The sequence below is a fragment of the Schistocerca gregaria genome, chromosome 9, assembly GCF_023897955.1.
Source record: "Schistocerca gregaria isolate iqSchGreg1 chromosome 9, iqSchGreg1.2, whole genome shotgun sequence".
In the NCBI taxonomy this organism is placed as follows: Eukaryota; Metazoa; Arthropoda; class Insecta; order Orthoptera; family Acrididae; genus Schistocerca; species Schistocerca gregaria.
The window spans coordinates 145,590,891-145,606,278 of record NC_064928.1 but is presented as its reverse complement, the minus strand read 5'-3'; the positions used below and the strand labels follow the sequence as shown (position 1 = coordinate 145,606,278).

General features: G+C 41.8%; 1 protein-coding gene across 1 annotated transcript in view; it reads right to left on the bottom strand.

Moving 5' to 3' along the window:
* LOC126292150 (gamma-interferon-inducible lysosomal thiol reductase-like) overlaps positions 1-15,388 on the bottom strand; it is a 77,905-nt gene that overhangs the window by 29,683 nt on the left and 32,834 nt on the right. The window contains exon 3 of the mRNA XM_049985989.1: positions 5,814-5,987. Within this exon, the coding sequence (XP_049841946.1) occupies positions 5,814-5,987 (174 nt within the window). The remainder of the gene's footprint in view (positions 1-5,813; positions 5,988-15,388) is intronic.

The window sequence follows — 15,388 nt, the reverse complement described above, 5'->3', positions numbered from 1 at the left end:
CAAAAATTTTATAGCAGCATATTTTATCCCTTTCTGTGCCAAAGATAGGTTGAGTAAAGGACAGTAAGTCTTTCATTTTTCTGGTATTATAATCATGACTGTCACTGTTGTTTTTAAACTGGTCCAAGTTGTTGAGAACAAATTTCATTAGTGAGTAAATGTACTGTGAGGCTGTTGTAACAACTCTCAATCGTTTAAAAAGATCCCTGCAAGATGTGCGACTATGTACCCCACATGTTTTTCTAACCACTTTCTTTTGAGCGGTGAGTACTTTTTCCTAAGTGTTGAGTTACCCCAAAATATTATTCCGTATGACATCACAGAGTGAAAGTATGCAAAACAAGTTACCTTACTAATTTCTATATCCTCAAAATTGGCAATTATTGTGACTGCAAAAGTTGCTGAAGCCAGTCGCTTTAGAAGATCCAAAATATGAATTTTCCAGTTAAGATTCTCATCTATATGTACGCCCAAAAACTTAGTATGCTCTACCCTGTCTACTGATTTCTGTTGGTGTGTTATACTTATAGAAGGAAATGTACTTTTTGCAGCAGAAAATTGGATGTACTGCCTGTTTTCAAAGTTTAGAGCAAGCCATTTTGCAGAAAACCGATTAATGACTTTTCCAAAGAGTTTATTTGTATCATTTTCAAGAGGAGTTTCTTATACTGGATTAATAATGATGCTTGTATCATCAGCAAACAGTGTCAGTTGAGCTTCTTGTTTTAGATAAGGAGGGAGGTCGTTCACACATATCAAGAAGAGAAGGGGACCTATGTTTGAACCCTGTGGAACACCTAATGTCATTTCACCCATTAGATGAAGTGGCAACCTTATTTAAATCACTTGACCAATATAAAGAAACTTTTTGTTTCCTGTTTTGTGGGTATGACTTAAACCACTCATGTGCTATTCCATTTATACCATAGAATTGTAATTTCTGTAAAATAAATGTCTTGGTTCACACTATCAAATGCTTTGAACAAGTCACAGAAAATTCCTATTGGTGACATTTTAGTATATAATGATTCTACTATGTGGACAGTGAAATTGTGTATTGCAGTCTCAGTGGTACAACATTTTTGAAATTCGAACTGTGATTTACTAAGTATCCCATTGCTGTTGAGATGGCTAAACACGATTGAGTACATTATTTCCTCGAAGATTTTTGAAAATGCTGTAAGCAAGGGTACTGGCCAATAATTATTGACGTCTATGGTGTCCCCATTTTTGTAGAGAGGCCTGACAATGGCACATTTTAACCTGTCTGGGAAAATACCTTGAGTTAGTGATGTATTACATATGTGACTCAAAACATCAGCTGTAATTGCTCCACGTTGTTTTAACATCTACTCCAACAGAAAATGTATTTCTCAAAGATTTAATAATTTTAGTTACTTCACAAGAGGTGTTACTCAGGTGGCATCCGATGACTAGTACTCGTCCAGTCACCGAGCTCTACTGATGGAACCCCCCTGCTGTTACTGCATCTTTATTGGAAACGCAGGCCTCCTCGCCTAGTTTTACACTGGCGGGTCCGCCTCACGTGACATGTGGTGGCTTTATTTTGGATCAGATAGTGTCCACGAATACTTATATAATAACTAAATTATCGAGTTTGAATTGCTTGTCGATAATTCTATACCTTCAGTGGCTGGCTAGTTCGTAAATATTTAACCGCGCCTCTGCTTTTGTTGCAGAAGCTGTTGCACACAATTAATGGTTGGTGACATTCGTTAATACAGTGTACATCTACACCTCCAGCTACATCGTACTGACGGAGTGTACTTCTGGTACCACCAACTGATCCCCTGTTGCCTGCCGTTGTGGCCGAGCGGTTCTAGGCGCTTCAGTCTGGAACCGCGCGACCGCACGGTCGCAGGTTCGAATTCTGTCTCGGGCATGGATGTGTGTGATGTCCTTAGGTTAGTTAGGTTTAAGTAGTTCTAAATTCTAGGGGACTGATGACCTCAGAAGTTAAGTCCCACAGTGCTCAGAGCCATTATGATCCCCTGTTCCCTGTTCCACTCACGAATGGTGCGTTTGAAGAATGACTGTCGGGAAGCCTCTGTATTGGTTCCAATTTCTCGAATTTTCTCATATCGTTTATTTCGCAAGATGTGTGTAAGAGGACATTTGGATGATGTCGTCCAGGATACCGAGCAACATATATAGCACACGCCCGTTGTCATTTTGATCACAATAGCCATACATCGATATCGACCTTTTCGCAATTGGTAAAAGGTAGATTTTAACACGGGTAATGTATCACGAAGCAAATACCGTCCGCACTGGCGGAATGTTACGTCATACCACTTACTTATACGTTTGTGACTATTACAGCGCCATCTATCACAAAGGGAAAAACGTGGTCCAACATAAACATTTATACTTCTCAACGTATTACACGAATATGTAATAAAAAGTGGGTGTTCCTATTTAAAAAGCGGAGTTGATATCCGATTGCCCTATGGCAGCGCCATCTAGGGGGCCAACCATAGCGCCATCTAGTTTCCCCCTTCAAGCTAGACGAGGTTCGTTCTTTGTAGTTTTTTCGTTTAATGCTAGTTTCGTGAGATATTTGGCCTGGTTACTATCAATGGACCACCCTGTATAGAGAACTGTTACAGAATGCCGCATAGTAAGAGTTAAAATGACTAAATAAAGTTCTCGGTCTTCCTCAATTGATAAAAACCATCATAAATGATGAACGTCCATTTCCTGTGCGCTAGGTTTCCTTGGTAGACTGTGGGGCGGCGAAGAAGTTGTCGAATGCGTTGTTTGAATGTTCATTTCACGTAACAGACTATTGCCGATGCAACATATGTGGGACGGCGAAGAAGTCGTTGTTTAATGTTGAATGAAAGTTGAACATTGCCACCTTAAATCACGCGAGCCTGGCAACTAATTTGGTGGCCAGTCAGAAAGCGAAGGGAAACTTACTGACCTTAGTTCCCAGTCTGCACGGCCACATTCCTGTACAGCCCAGCTAAACGAAAAATATCCATAGTTCTTCACGGGATTAGGGCTGCTTCAATAAAATTTAAAGTTCCAAACAAGATTTTATTATCTTAAAGGCTCACACAAATTACTCGAAACTTCTGAAAATGCTAAAGACATTAAATATTGTTAATTCAGCCAATCGTTTAATAGTTCAGAGGCGACTTCTACAGCAAGTTCCTCCCGAATAGTTCATTACTCTAACTAACGGTGCTCTATTAATAGTTCGCAATAATGTTAAAAAAAAAAAAAATTAATGCTCGCCTTAAAAGTGGAGTTAGTCACCACTTGCCACGCGGAATTATACTTCACACGGACGGCACAATAACAGTTTGTTACCGAAGTCTAAACGATCCAGGACGGTGTACAGTCCTCGCGATTTTCAATGTCCGTTTACATTGCTAAGTACGCGCATGTCACAGCCCGCTATGACGTCACCCGAGGCGAGGCGCGATCGGACGTTAAGCTCGCGTGGACTAGGCGTTGGTCTAATGCGGAGTGAGCTTACTACTGCCTCTGCCGCTCTTTTTATATAGCTCCGGCGCGTACCGCCAAGAGAGCATCTGTTCTTTCCGTTCATATGCAGATGCCTGCGGCCTCCAAATGACCGCTATCTCAGGCACATAATCTTAAATATCACATTTAATAATAGCTTTACAAACTTCTCAATTTTTGTATACATACATCTGAGCAGTACAGAAGCACGTAGAAAATCTCAGCCCGCTAAAATTAAAACTTTACTCTCTAGAATTTTTACAATGGAACTAACGGTAGATTGTTACCTCTGAACCATAGCTTTATCAAGACTTGTATCAGCTGTTAATTATGCTACAAGACTAAAACTTGGTGTAGCTTTGTTAATTGTCCTATCTGATCATTGGTCTTAAAGAATTTGTTTTATCATTAAAATTTAAAGTACTTAATCTATAATGCTTATGTACATTTTACTCACAAAAGTAGTTTTTACTAAATTACTAAAAAACTAGAAGAGGTAACTGATTGTGGTATTTCCATTATTATTATTAGGGTGAACTGAAGCATCCTACCAATTTTCAATATTGTAGCTCTATTATTTCGCGCCTCTGATTTTTCCGAAAAACGCGGATTCTGGAGTCAATTTTAGTTTTATGGTTTTGGAAACCAGCACCACTCATTAATGACTTCTTACTGCACCTTCTCACCAAATTTTGGCTTCCTAGCGTCATTATTTAGCGCCTCCTATTTTTCTTTCAAAACGTGAATTTTACGTAAACTATTAATTTTATAACATTAAGATTTGTTACCTGAAACATTATTACATAGAACTATACTTTAACAAAGTTTTACACACAAATCTTAATTTTTACTTTTATGTTAAATGTGGTGCAATACTATATGCAGGCGCGTTACGATGACGTGACGCTACTAGCAGTGAACTAGGGTAAGTCCCGTGCACTCGCTCGCCTCTGTATCTTATACATGATACAGCGCTTGCTTTGCTTCAAGACCTCCACATTTACCATCTGACCTGGCACAACTTCGTGCTGGATAATGCCTTTGTAATAAAAAAAAAAAAAAAAACACACACAACCAACATCACCTTAATCGTTGACCGACTCATGTGTACTCTTTTTGGACGACGTGACACGACTGCATTTTCGTTTCAGCATCATAGCCATACACCCATGTCTCTTCGCCTGTTATGATGTTCAGTCCAGAACCGCGCTGCTGCTACGGTCGCAGGTTCGAATCCTGCCTCAGGCATGGATGTGTGTGATGTCTGTAGGTTAGCTAGGTTTAAGTAGTTCTAAGTCTAGGGGACTGATTACGTCAGATGTTAAGTCCCATCGTACTTAGAGGCATTAAGAAAGAGTTCTTTGCAAAGAGTTCCTCACACATTTCAACACGGAATTGTCTCCGATCTCCAGACAACAAAAGCAGCAAGAATTTTGCACTGACACGACGCATCTCAAGTTTTTCACTCAAAATTTGATGGCAAAAGCCTACACTGATGTCCACCTCCTCAGCAACTTTCCAAACATTAAACGACGATTTCCGCGAATGGCAGCACGAACGCTATTCACATGGCCATCATATGTTTATATGGAAGGACGTCCACACTTGGAAACGTCACAGACCGACATTCTGCCCTGTTGAAAACGTTTAAACCACTCACAGCACTGCGTGTGACACATGCAGTCCTCCCCGTATGCTTCGCTAGACATTTGAAATGCGTCTGTGAAAGTTTTGCCAAGTTTGTAGCAGAATTTCCCATACACACGTTGTTCTTGAAGCTCCTTCATTGCACTAATCCAACGAGCAGACTGTACATGTGCTTACTTCAGCGAATGTGGTTTGCTTGTTGATTGTCCGAGCGACACGAGGCAAATGGCGGATTGTTGTTTAAACCTGCCGCTAGGTGCGCTCATTAGCGGCAGCGCTTTATCTCTGCTGTTTGGCGAGCTATTTCAAACGCTCGTTCTTTTTAAACATACCGCATATGCGGAAATATATACGCATGAACAAATTCTGGAATAAATATATTAAAATATTTAAAAAATAGCAGTACAAATATGAAAATAAAGATTACTAGTGACAGCAGTGGAATTACTTCTTTATGCCTGTTTAACCTACTACTTTACCAATGTGATTTGTAGACGTACAACAGAGGCTCATTATTGAACAGGTGAATGAAAGCATGCACTAACCTTCTGCTCTTCAATCACTCTTTGTGGCACTATAATTTCGTATAGCGTCAAGACTATACACACGTGTTGGCAGCAGTTACAAGAGAGAGAGGGAGAGAGAGACAGGAATTACGCTCTGAGACTCACCTCTTCGCCAATGGCTTCAGGGTCACTCTCATCGCTCATCATACACGCTACGTAGTTCAGAAGTTGCATTTTATTTTGTACATATTTTATTGCACACGAGTGTATTTTATTGCCTTGGCACTCTGTTGGACCGTGTTGACATACAAATTCATATCCTCTTGAAGTTTTTGTCGTCTGTGGAAATAAAATAAAAAAATAATTAGCTTATAAAGTAGTTACTTTCTGCGATACAAAAATTCTCTTAGTTATTGACGTCACGAACTTCGGAAGAGGGTTACTAATAAAGAATCAGGTTGTTGTGATCATAAGATATCAGTATATGTTCTTGCAAAACTTTTATGTCAACTGTTTTCACAAGAATACTTACGGAACATTGTTACACAAGTGGAAAAGTACAAGTGAAGCAATTTTTATAGTAGTATTCGCGGAATTCAGTGGGTCATATAAGTTTATGTTAACGTAGTGATATATTTCGCATCTTATCAAAACAATGAAAATTTTATAGCAGAGACGAGGCGGCCTGTGCGAAATAAATACCCATCAATTCAGAATTAAGCAATTTAAGTGCATCTAAAGATTTTCTGGTGTGGAGCCATATCGCTTTTTGTTTGCTTGTCGTCCAGTTAAAATTTCATACGTACATTCAGTGTGAGACTGAATCCACGATTTTGCGAGAAAACTAACAGTACAGTGTTATAATTTAATAAGTGTCAATAAATTTTTCAGTTTGTTTGAAACTAATATCATTAAAAACGCAAGAATAAAACTTATTCATAGTAATTTTGTACAGTGTCAACATTGTTGGATTATTTCCAAATCGAAATTATCCGCAGCTTGAGTAGACTAAATTTATTAGACGTTTTTTATTTACATACATGCATACATCAAACCTTGTTCCATAGATCATGAATACGACATTCGTAATGAGGAACTTATCACTTTAACATAAATTTTTTCACCTAAATTAATTAATTAATTTTTCTACAGTTAGTACTTCATATCTAAAAATTCATCTATAGAGTAGAAGGAGTTGTCATTCAGAAGTTCTTTTAATTTGCTTTTAAATGTTGGTTGGCTATCTGTCAGACTTTTAATGCTATTTGGCAAATGACCAAAGATTTATGTGGCAGTAATATTCACCCCTTTCTGTGCCAAAGTGAGACTTAATCCAGAATAGTGAGAATTATCTTTTCTTGTACTGTTGTAGCTACACACTTCTCTTTTTTTGGTCTTTTAATTGGGATGGGTTATTAATGACAAAGTTTATGTGTTAATATATGTATTGCCTAGGTTTTGTGAATATCCCGAGTTTTTTAAATAAATGTCTGTAAGGTGATATTGGGTGGATTACACGTTTTTGTACAATAATACTTTCTCTCTTAACGATTAATTGCGCCAAAATATGATGCCATATGAAAGCAGTGCATGAAAATAGGCATAGTAGGCTAATTTACTGATTTACTTATCACCAAAATTTACAATAACCCTTATAGCATAAGTAGCTGAACCTAACCATTTCAGGAGATCATCGATTTGTTTCTTTCAATTCAATTTCTCACCAATGCACACATCCATAAATTTTCAATATTTTGCCTTATCAACAGACTTCTGTTCATAGTCTATATTTATCAATGGTATTATGCTATTTACTGTACAGAATTGTATAAACTGTGTTTTCTCAAAATTTAGTTAGAGTCAATTTTCGGGAACGACTTAATAATTCTGTGAAAGACGTTATTTACAATTTCCTCAGCTGATTCTTGTTTGTTGGGTGTGGTTACTAGTATCATCAGCAAAAAGAACTAGCTTTGCGTCTTCATGAATATAGAGTGGCCAGTAATTAATATATATTAAGAAAAATAAGGGGCCCAAGACTGAACCCTATGGGCCACCATTCTTCATACCTCCCCAGTTAGAGGACACTGCTGAGTTTTTTCAGACTATCTGTACTGTTAATTTCAACCTTCTGCATTCTTCCAGTTAAATATGAATTATACCATTATTTTATTTTTTACTTTATTTTATTATTTGGTGTAGTTGGTTTTACGATTAAATAATGTCTCACCAGATTTCATCTTCATATCGTTACTTGTATCTTAGTATGTTCTACAGAAATGAGTAGCATTTGAATCATGTCGGCTCACGGGTTCAAGGTCGACATCGGTATCTCAGCGCAAGACCACCTACCGGTAAAATGTGCCTGCGGCTCTGTTGCCGCTGTAAACCGAAGCTAATGGAACAATGTGACTTGAGAAACGTGCAGGATGCCTCACAGACATGTGGGCGCACTGTACCATCAAATCAATGAGTTTGAAAGAGGACGCATTATTGGCAGGCGAGAATGTGGTGCATCCATCCGGAAAACTGCTGCTCGTGTGGAATGAAGTGTTTAGTCACTGCAATGGGTGTGTGCAGAATGGTCCACAGAAGGCAATAGAACAAGACGAGACGGGTCAGGTCGCACCAAACAGATCATCCCCTGAGAAGATCAATACCTCATCCGAATGGCACTGCAGGACAGATCTGCGTCCTTGTCGGTTCTTGCGCAATAGTGGAACGGTGTAACACATCCGTCGCTGTTTATTGCGGCATGTGTTACTTGCGAGTCGTCCAGTTCTCCACCCATCTTTGACGATTGTGTGGAAATATGCTAGACGGCAATGATGTATCGAATGACGTCGCTGGTGATGGGGATGGTATCAGATAGTGTATTCGCACGAATCCTGTTTGAAGATAATTACCGCATTTTGGTTCGCCGCAGACAGGGAGAGCGGTATCACAGTGACTACATTTGCAAAAGACATACAGCGCCAATTCGAGGCCTTATGGTGTGGGGTGCTGTTGGGTACAACAACAAATCACAGTTGGTACCTGCCCAGGGCACTGTGACCAGTGTTACTTATATGAATGACATACTGCGACCTGTGGCCATACCCTTTCTGCACAACAACCCCAACGGCATTTTCCAGCAAGACAATGCACCACCACATGTTTCTGCACGAACACGTGCCTTCTTGGTGTCACAGGATGTCAGCCTTTTGGTCTGGCCTGCCAGATCACCAGACTTGTCACCAGTTAAAAAATGTGTGGGATATGGTGAAATGCCGGGTGCATCGCTGTGACCCAATGCCAACCGTCACGGATGAATTTTGGAAGCAAGCAAATGCAGCATGGATGGCTATACCACAGGACGCCGTTCGCACCTTATATGCGTCGACGCTGTCACGCGTGGAACAAGTTATCAGGCCCCATGGTAGACCCAATGGCTACTAGGCAACAAGACATGCTGAACTGAGGTGACTGAAATGCTAACCATTTCTCGAGAACATATTTGACACACACAGTGGTTATGGTTACTACAAGCCACACCACAAGTTGGGAAATGATGCCAAATTTCTAGTAGATTACTGTCGAGTTGAGATTTTCACACACAAATGTTTTATTCATATCTTACAGAAACTAGCAGTAGGCCAATAAACAGCCTTTTAAACACGCCGCTAACGGCAATCAAGTAATTTATAGCAATACAACAATTCAAAAAAAATCTGTTTTTAAAAAAATAGAAGTAACAGTACGGCAATAAACAACCTATCAGAACACGCCGCTAACGGAAATCAAGTAATTTACAGCAATACAACAGTTTTAAAGAACATTATTAAACAGGCTCCTAAATTAAATACAGGACTTTGTTAATAAAGTATGGTGAGGTAGTGAAGCTACCAACACCGCCATTAAAAAAAAAAAGGTCTCAGCAAACACACGATTAATGGCAATAAAGGAATGAAGGAATTTAAAAAAAAGTTTTTAAACAAAAGTGTCCTGGAATATCATTAGAACATAACATATGACGGACCCATGTAAGGCGGGCACAAATCACCCACTCAGGGATGCTCAGGCTAGGCAGCATACTGACCAATTTAAATACACCCGTAAACACAATTGCCACTCTCAGGCTGGTCACTGCACCGACTTTTAGCCAGCGAAAACTTGTTATGAGATGGCTTAACTTGCTGACAGAGTTAGAGCTTACCTCGTGCAAGGAAACATTACACCACACAGTCCTGAATGCGTGACCACCTGATCAACCAACAACAAGCATGAATTTACTCATAACGCACGACAGAATAGCAAAACAATTAAACTGCCAAAACTACACCACCCCTTGAGCAGTAACGAGAGGAGGAGGAAAGATCACTGTCTTCAATTACACCGGTGCCGGGGACAGGAAACCCGATCGCCGGAGGCCACAAGGCAGAAGAGACACTGGTTACGCAAACTTATTACTTAATGATTAAACCTTCCACTAACTTAACTTGCAAATACACTCCAACAAGCACTACACGACCTCCGATGGCAAGGATCCACACATCCGAAAGCGCACGCGTCGCCAGTGTACCCAACACGCCATGGTCACGCGACAACTCGCTCTGTCACCGGAGTTTACGTCTTCTCTGCAACGTTGACGGGTAGTGACCGCTCCTTCATTTTTTTCCTTTTTGTTATTTTAATACTTATACAAACAGGTAGGCCGTCAGCGGCATGCTACACCGCTCTTCAGCCATAGTGTTGACAATGACAGAACACAGAGTGGAGAAACAGAATGAACATAGTGACGGGCTAAAAAAATAGTGGTCACAGATACACAAAAAACACGGAGCCGTTCACACTCGACGATAACGACACTGAAAACATGTTGACACGGCGCACAGAACACTGATGAATCCGACGGCAGAAGTGAACGTAGAAGCGTGACGGCGGACACTAAAAACACAAAACGACATCACACACTCGAGACACAGATGGCGATGATCTCTGGCACGCGAAAGTCCACGTAGCATGTGCGAGTCCGGGGACCTGCCAAGAGGGGAAGAAGGTGGGGGGGAGGGAGAGGGTGGGGAGGGCAGAACCAAGATGCCAATGGCTGAGGAGATGGGAGGAGGGGTAGAGGGACAAGGGAGGGGAAGCCCAGGGGAGGGGTGGGGAGAAAGGGAGGAGGAAGGGAGGGTGCCTAAAGGAACATACAGAGGAAGAGGGAGGGAGGATCAAAGTTGGTAGGAGGGGTAGGAGGGCATCATCAGGGAGGGGGAGCTGGCGGAAGCCACCTTGGGAGAGAGTAACAAGGGTGGAGAGATGGAGACCGGGTGGAACGTGGGAATACAGGCGCGGCAGCGAGCAAGGGTGCGAGAGGATGGGTGAGATAAGTGGGTGAGGAGGATCGAGTTTGTGGGAGGTGTACAGGATCTGTATCCTCTCAAGGAAAAGGAGGAGGTGGGGGAATGGTATGAGATCGTACAGGATCCGTGTGGGGGAGGGGAGACGGATGCGATAGGCGAGGCGGAGAGCATGGCGTTCAAGGATTTGGAGGGATTTATAAAAGGTGGGGGGGGGGGGGGGGCGGAGATCCAGGCCGGATGGGCGTAACAAAGGATAGAGCGGATGAGGGATTTATAGTTGTGGAGTACGGTGGAGGGGTCCAGACCCCACGTACGACCGGAAAGGAGCTTGAGGAGGTGGAGTCGGGAGCGTGCCTTGGCTTGGATTGTCCGGTGATGGAGGGTCCAGGAGAGTCGACGGTCGAGGGTGACGCCAGGGTACTTAAGAGTGGGGGTGAAGGCGATAGGACGGCCATAGACGGTGAGATAGAAATCAAGGAGGCGGAAGGAAGGGGTGGTTTTGCCTACAATGATCGCCTGGGTTTTGGAGGGATCCGCTCCTTCATGTTGGGTGTCTTCTTTTTAAACTCCAGTGTTGAAACGGGGGACTTAAAGAAGCTTGTTAACGTCCCACCACGGTGAAATGAATAGCAACTACTCGTGGGGTTATTCTGTATACAACCAATCCGCAGGGAGCTCTTCCGTCGACTCGACCCGCTCGTTACGCACAACCGACACACATCACGTGGCGACTCGCTACAACCGACCACGCCTGGTCCGCGCTGACGAGCCATACTACTCTCCGGTGTCCACTCGACTCTCTCAGCGCACTCCCCTACTTCCGCGCCGCCACACGAAGTTACCACCGGTCAAAGATCTCACTTTCTCCATAGCAGTTTCCCGGAAGCAAAATGCAGATATCGATAGCAGAGGGAAAAGGCAACCGAGCAGCCACTTAATGACAGACAGCATATCAAACAAACATGTTAGGTGAAGAAAAGGGAAACCAATGCAATTTACACAAGGTGTAGCACGAGTCGATACACGGCTCAATATTAATGTGCATGTCCTATTAATCTCTAGTCGTTCAAGGTGTTCTTTTTTTTTCTAAACATGAGTGTATTACCAAGATATGGTAGCGTAAAACAGGGCGCAAGTTGTGAATGCAATACAGCTGCTCGGCATTCTGAGCTCTCCCTACAATGCCAGTACAGTTGTCTGAGAGGTACCGCAAGCAGCTGTCGAGAGGCGAGAATTGCCGTCTACACGGGATGTCTAAAGCCGCAAAGCGCGGCTGAGACCTTGCCCACTCTCGCACATTGCGAGCGAGTGGACAATCGGCACTGTTTACACGACACATTTACCTGCAAAAGCTTTCGAAGAGTGAAAAACCTTCGCGTATATATCCAGCCATACCCCCGGCCTAATCGTTTGTAAAATTCGTAACTTGCATTGTTTGGCAGGAAGATCTGCAGCGGATAGGCACTTGGTGCAGGGAGTGGCAACTGACCCTTAACATAGACAAATGTAATGTATTGCGAATACATAAAAAGAAGGATCCTTTATTGCATGATTATATGATAGCGGAACAAACACTGGTAGCAGTTACTTCTGTAAAATATCTGGGAGTATGCGTGCGGAACGATTTGAAGTGGAATCATCACATAAAATTAATTGTTGGTAAGGCGGGTACCAGGTTGAGATTCATTGGGGGAGTCCTTAGAAAATGTAGTCCATCAACAAAGGAGGTGGCTTATAAAACATTCGTTCGACCTATACTTGAGTATTGCTCATCAGTGTGGGATCCGTACCAGATCGGGTTGACGGAGGAGATAGAGAAGATCCAAAGAAGAGCGGTGCGTTTCGTCACAGGATTATTTGGTAAGCGTGATAGACTTACGGAGATGTTTAACAAATTCAAGTGGCAGACTCTGCAAGAGAGGCGCTCTGCATCGCGGTGTAGCTTGCTCGCCAGGTTTCGAGAGGGTGCGTTTCTGGATGAGGTATCGAATATATTGCTTCCACCTACTTATACCTCCCGAGGAGATCACGAATGTAAAAGCAGAGAGATTAGAGCGCACACGGAGGCTTTCAGACAGTCGTTCTTCCCGCGAACCATACGGGACTGGAACAGGAAAGAGAGGTAATGACAGTGCCACGTAAAGTGCCCTCCGCCACACACAGTTGGGTGGCTTGCGGAGTATAAATGTAGATGTAGATGTACTGTTGTTGCAGATACCTAGAAATGCACGAACTCAGGAAAGAAATTTGGCTGAAAAGCTTATTTCAGGAAAGAAAGAAATCTTGTAGAAATAATTAATGTCATGACCTTTGTATTTGGTATTCACATTATAGGAACAATGATCAATGATGCAGTCTGGCTCGAACTTTTTTAATTTCGTTAATTAATATACAACTAATCCAAAACAATCTGCAAGTCATTTTTTACTGAGCCTCCACATCCTAATGCTGTTTAAAAGTTTTAAAATATAGCAATTCGGACTATTATTGCAGCTCGCGAGATCCGACTGTTGTGACCTACTGGCGCTTAGCACAGTTGCATTGCAATCGGCAAGTTAAAAGTCTAATATTGACAAGAGCAGGGTGATTTGTTTCAGCCTATTCCAGAGGAATACAATTGCACTTCTAAAGCGTGACTATCCGTCGTCGTCGTCCTATAGGTAAACTAAGTGATTGTTAGAGCCAGAATTAAAGATTATTTTATGCACTTAGGAAACAGTAACTGTCTATTCACTTTGCATTTAGTGAAACAATAAGTGGATTGGTATTTATTGTTGTGCCATTTAGTTCATTCATAAAAGAAATTATTCAGGTAGTGAAGGGAGACGAAAATTTAATAGTCATGGGTGACTGGAGTTCGACAGTTGGAAAAGGGAGAGAAGGAAACATAATAGATGAAAATGGACTGGGGCTAAGAAATGAAAGACGAAGCCGTCCGGTAGAATTTTGCATAGAGCATAACTTAATCATAGCTAACACTTGGTTCAAGAATCAAAAAAGAAGGTGGTATACATGGAAGAATCCTGGAGGTACTAAAAGGTATCAGATAGATTATATAATGGTAAGACAGAGATTTAGGACTTTCCAGGGTCAGATGTGGACTCTGACCATAATCTATTGGTTATGAACTTTGGATTAAAACTGAATAAATTACAAAAAGGTGGGAATTTAAGGAGATGGGACCTGGATAAACTGACTAACCCAGAGGTTGTACAAAGTTTCAGGGAGAGCATAAGGGAACAATTGACAGGCATGGGGGAAAGAAATACAGTAGAATGGGTAGCTCTGAGGGATGAAGTAGTGAAGGCAGCAGAGGATCAAGTAGGTAAAAAGACGAGGGCTAGTAGAAATCCTTGGGTAACAGAAGAAATATTGAATTTAATTGACGAAAGGAGAAAATATAAAAATGCAGTAAATGAAGCAGGCAAAAAGGAATACAAACGTCTCAACAATGAGATCGACAGGGAGTGCAAAATGGCTAAGCAGGGATGGCTAGAGGACAAATGTAAGGATGTAGAGGCTTATCTCACTAGGGGTAAGATAGATACAGCCTACAGGAAAATTAAAGAGACCTTTGGAAAAAAGAGAGCCACTTGTATGAATATCAAGAGCTCAGATGGAAACCCATTTCTAAGCAAAGAGGGGAAAGCAGAAAGGTGGAAGGAGTATATAGAGGATCTATACAAGGGCGATGTACTTGAGGACAATATTATGGAAATGGAAGAGGATGTAGATGAAGATGAAATGGGAGACACGATACTGCGTGAAGAGTTTGACAGAGCACTGAAAGACCTGAGTCGAAAGAAGGCCCCGGGAGTAGACAACATTCCAATAGAACTACTGACAGCCTTGGGAGAGCCAGTCCTGACATCTACCTTCTTGTGAGCAAGATGTATGAGACAGGCGAAATACCCTCAGACTTCAAGAAGAATATAATAATTCCAATCCCAAAGAAAGCAGGTGTTGATATATGTGAAAATTACCGAACTATCAGTTTAATAAGTCACAGCTGCAAAATACTAACGTGAATTCTTTACAGACGAATGGAAAAACTGGTAGAAGACGACCTCGGGGAAGATCAGTTTGGATTCCGTGGAAATGTTGGAACACGTGAGGCAATACTGACTGTACGACTTATCTTAGAAAATAGAGTAAGGAAGGGCAAACCTACGTTTCTAGCATTCGTAGACTTAGAGAAAGCTTTTGACAATGCTGACTGGAATTCTCTCTCTCAAATTCTAAAGGGGGCAGGTTAAAATACAGGGAGCGAAAGGCTATTTACAATTTGTACAGAAACCAGATGGCAGTTATAACAGTCGAGGGGCATGAAAGGGAAACACTGGTTGGGAAGGGAGTGAGACAGGGTTGTAGCCTCTCCCCGATGTTATTCAATCTGTATAT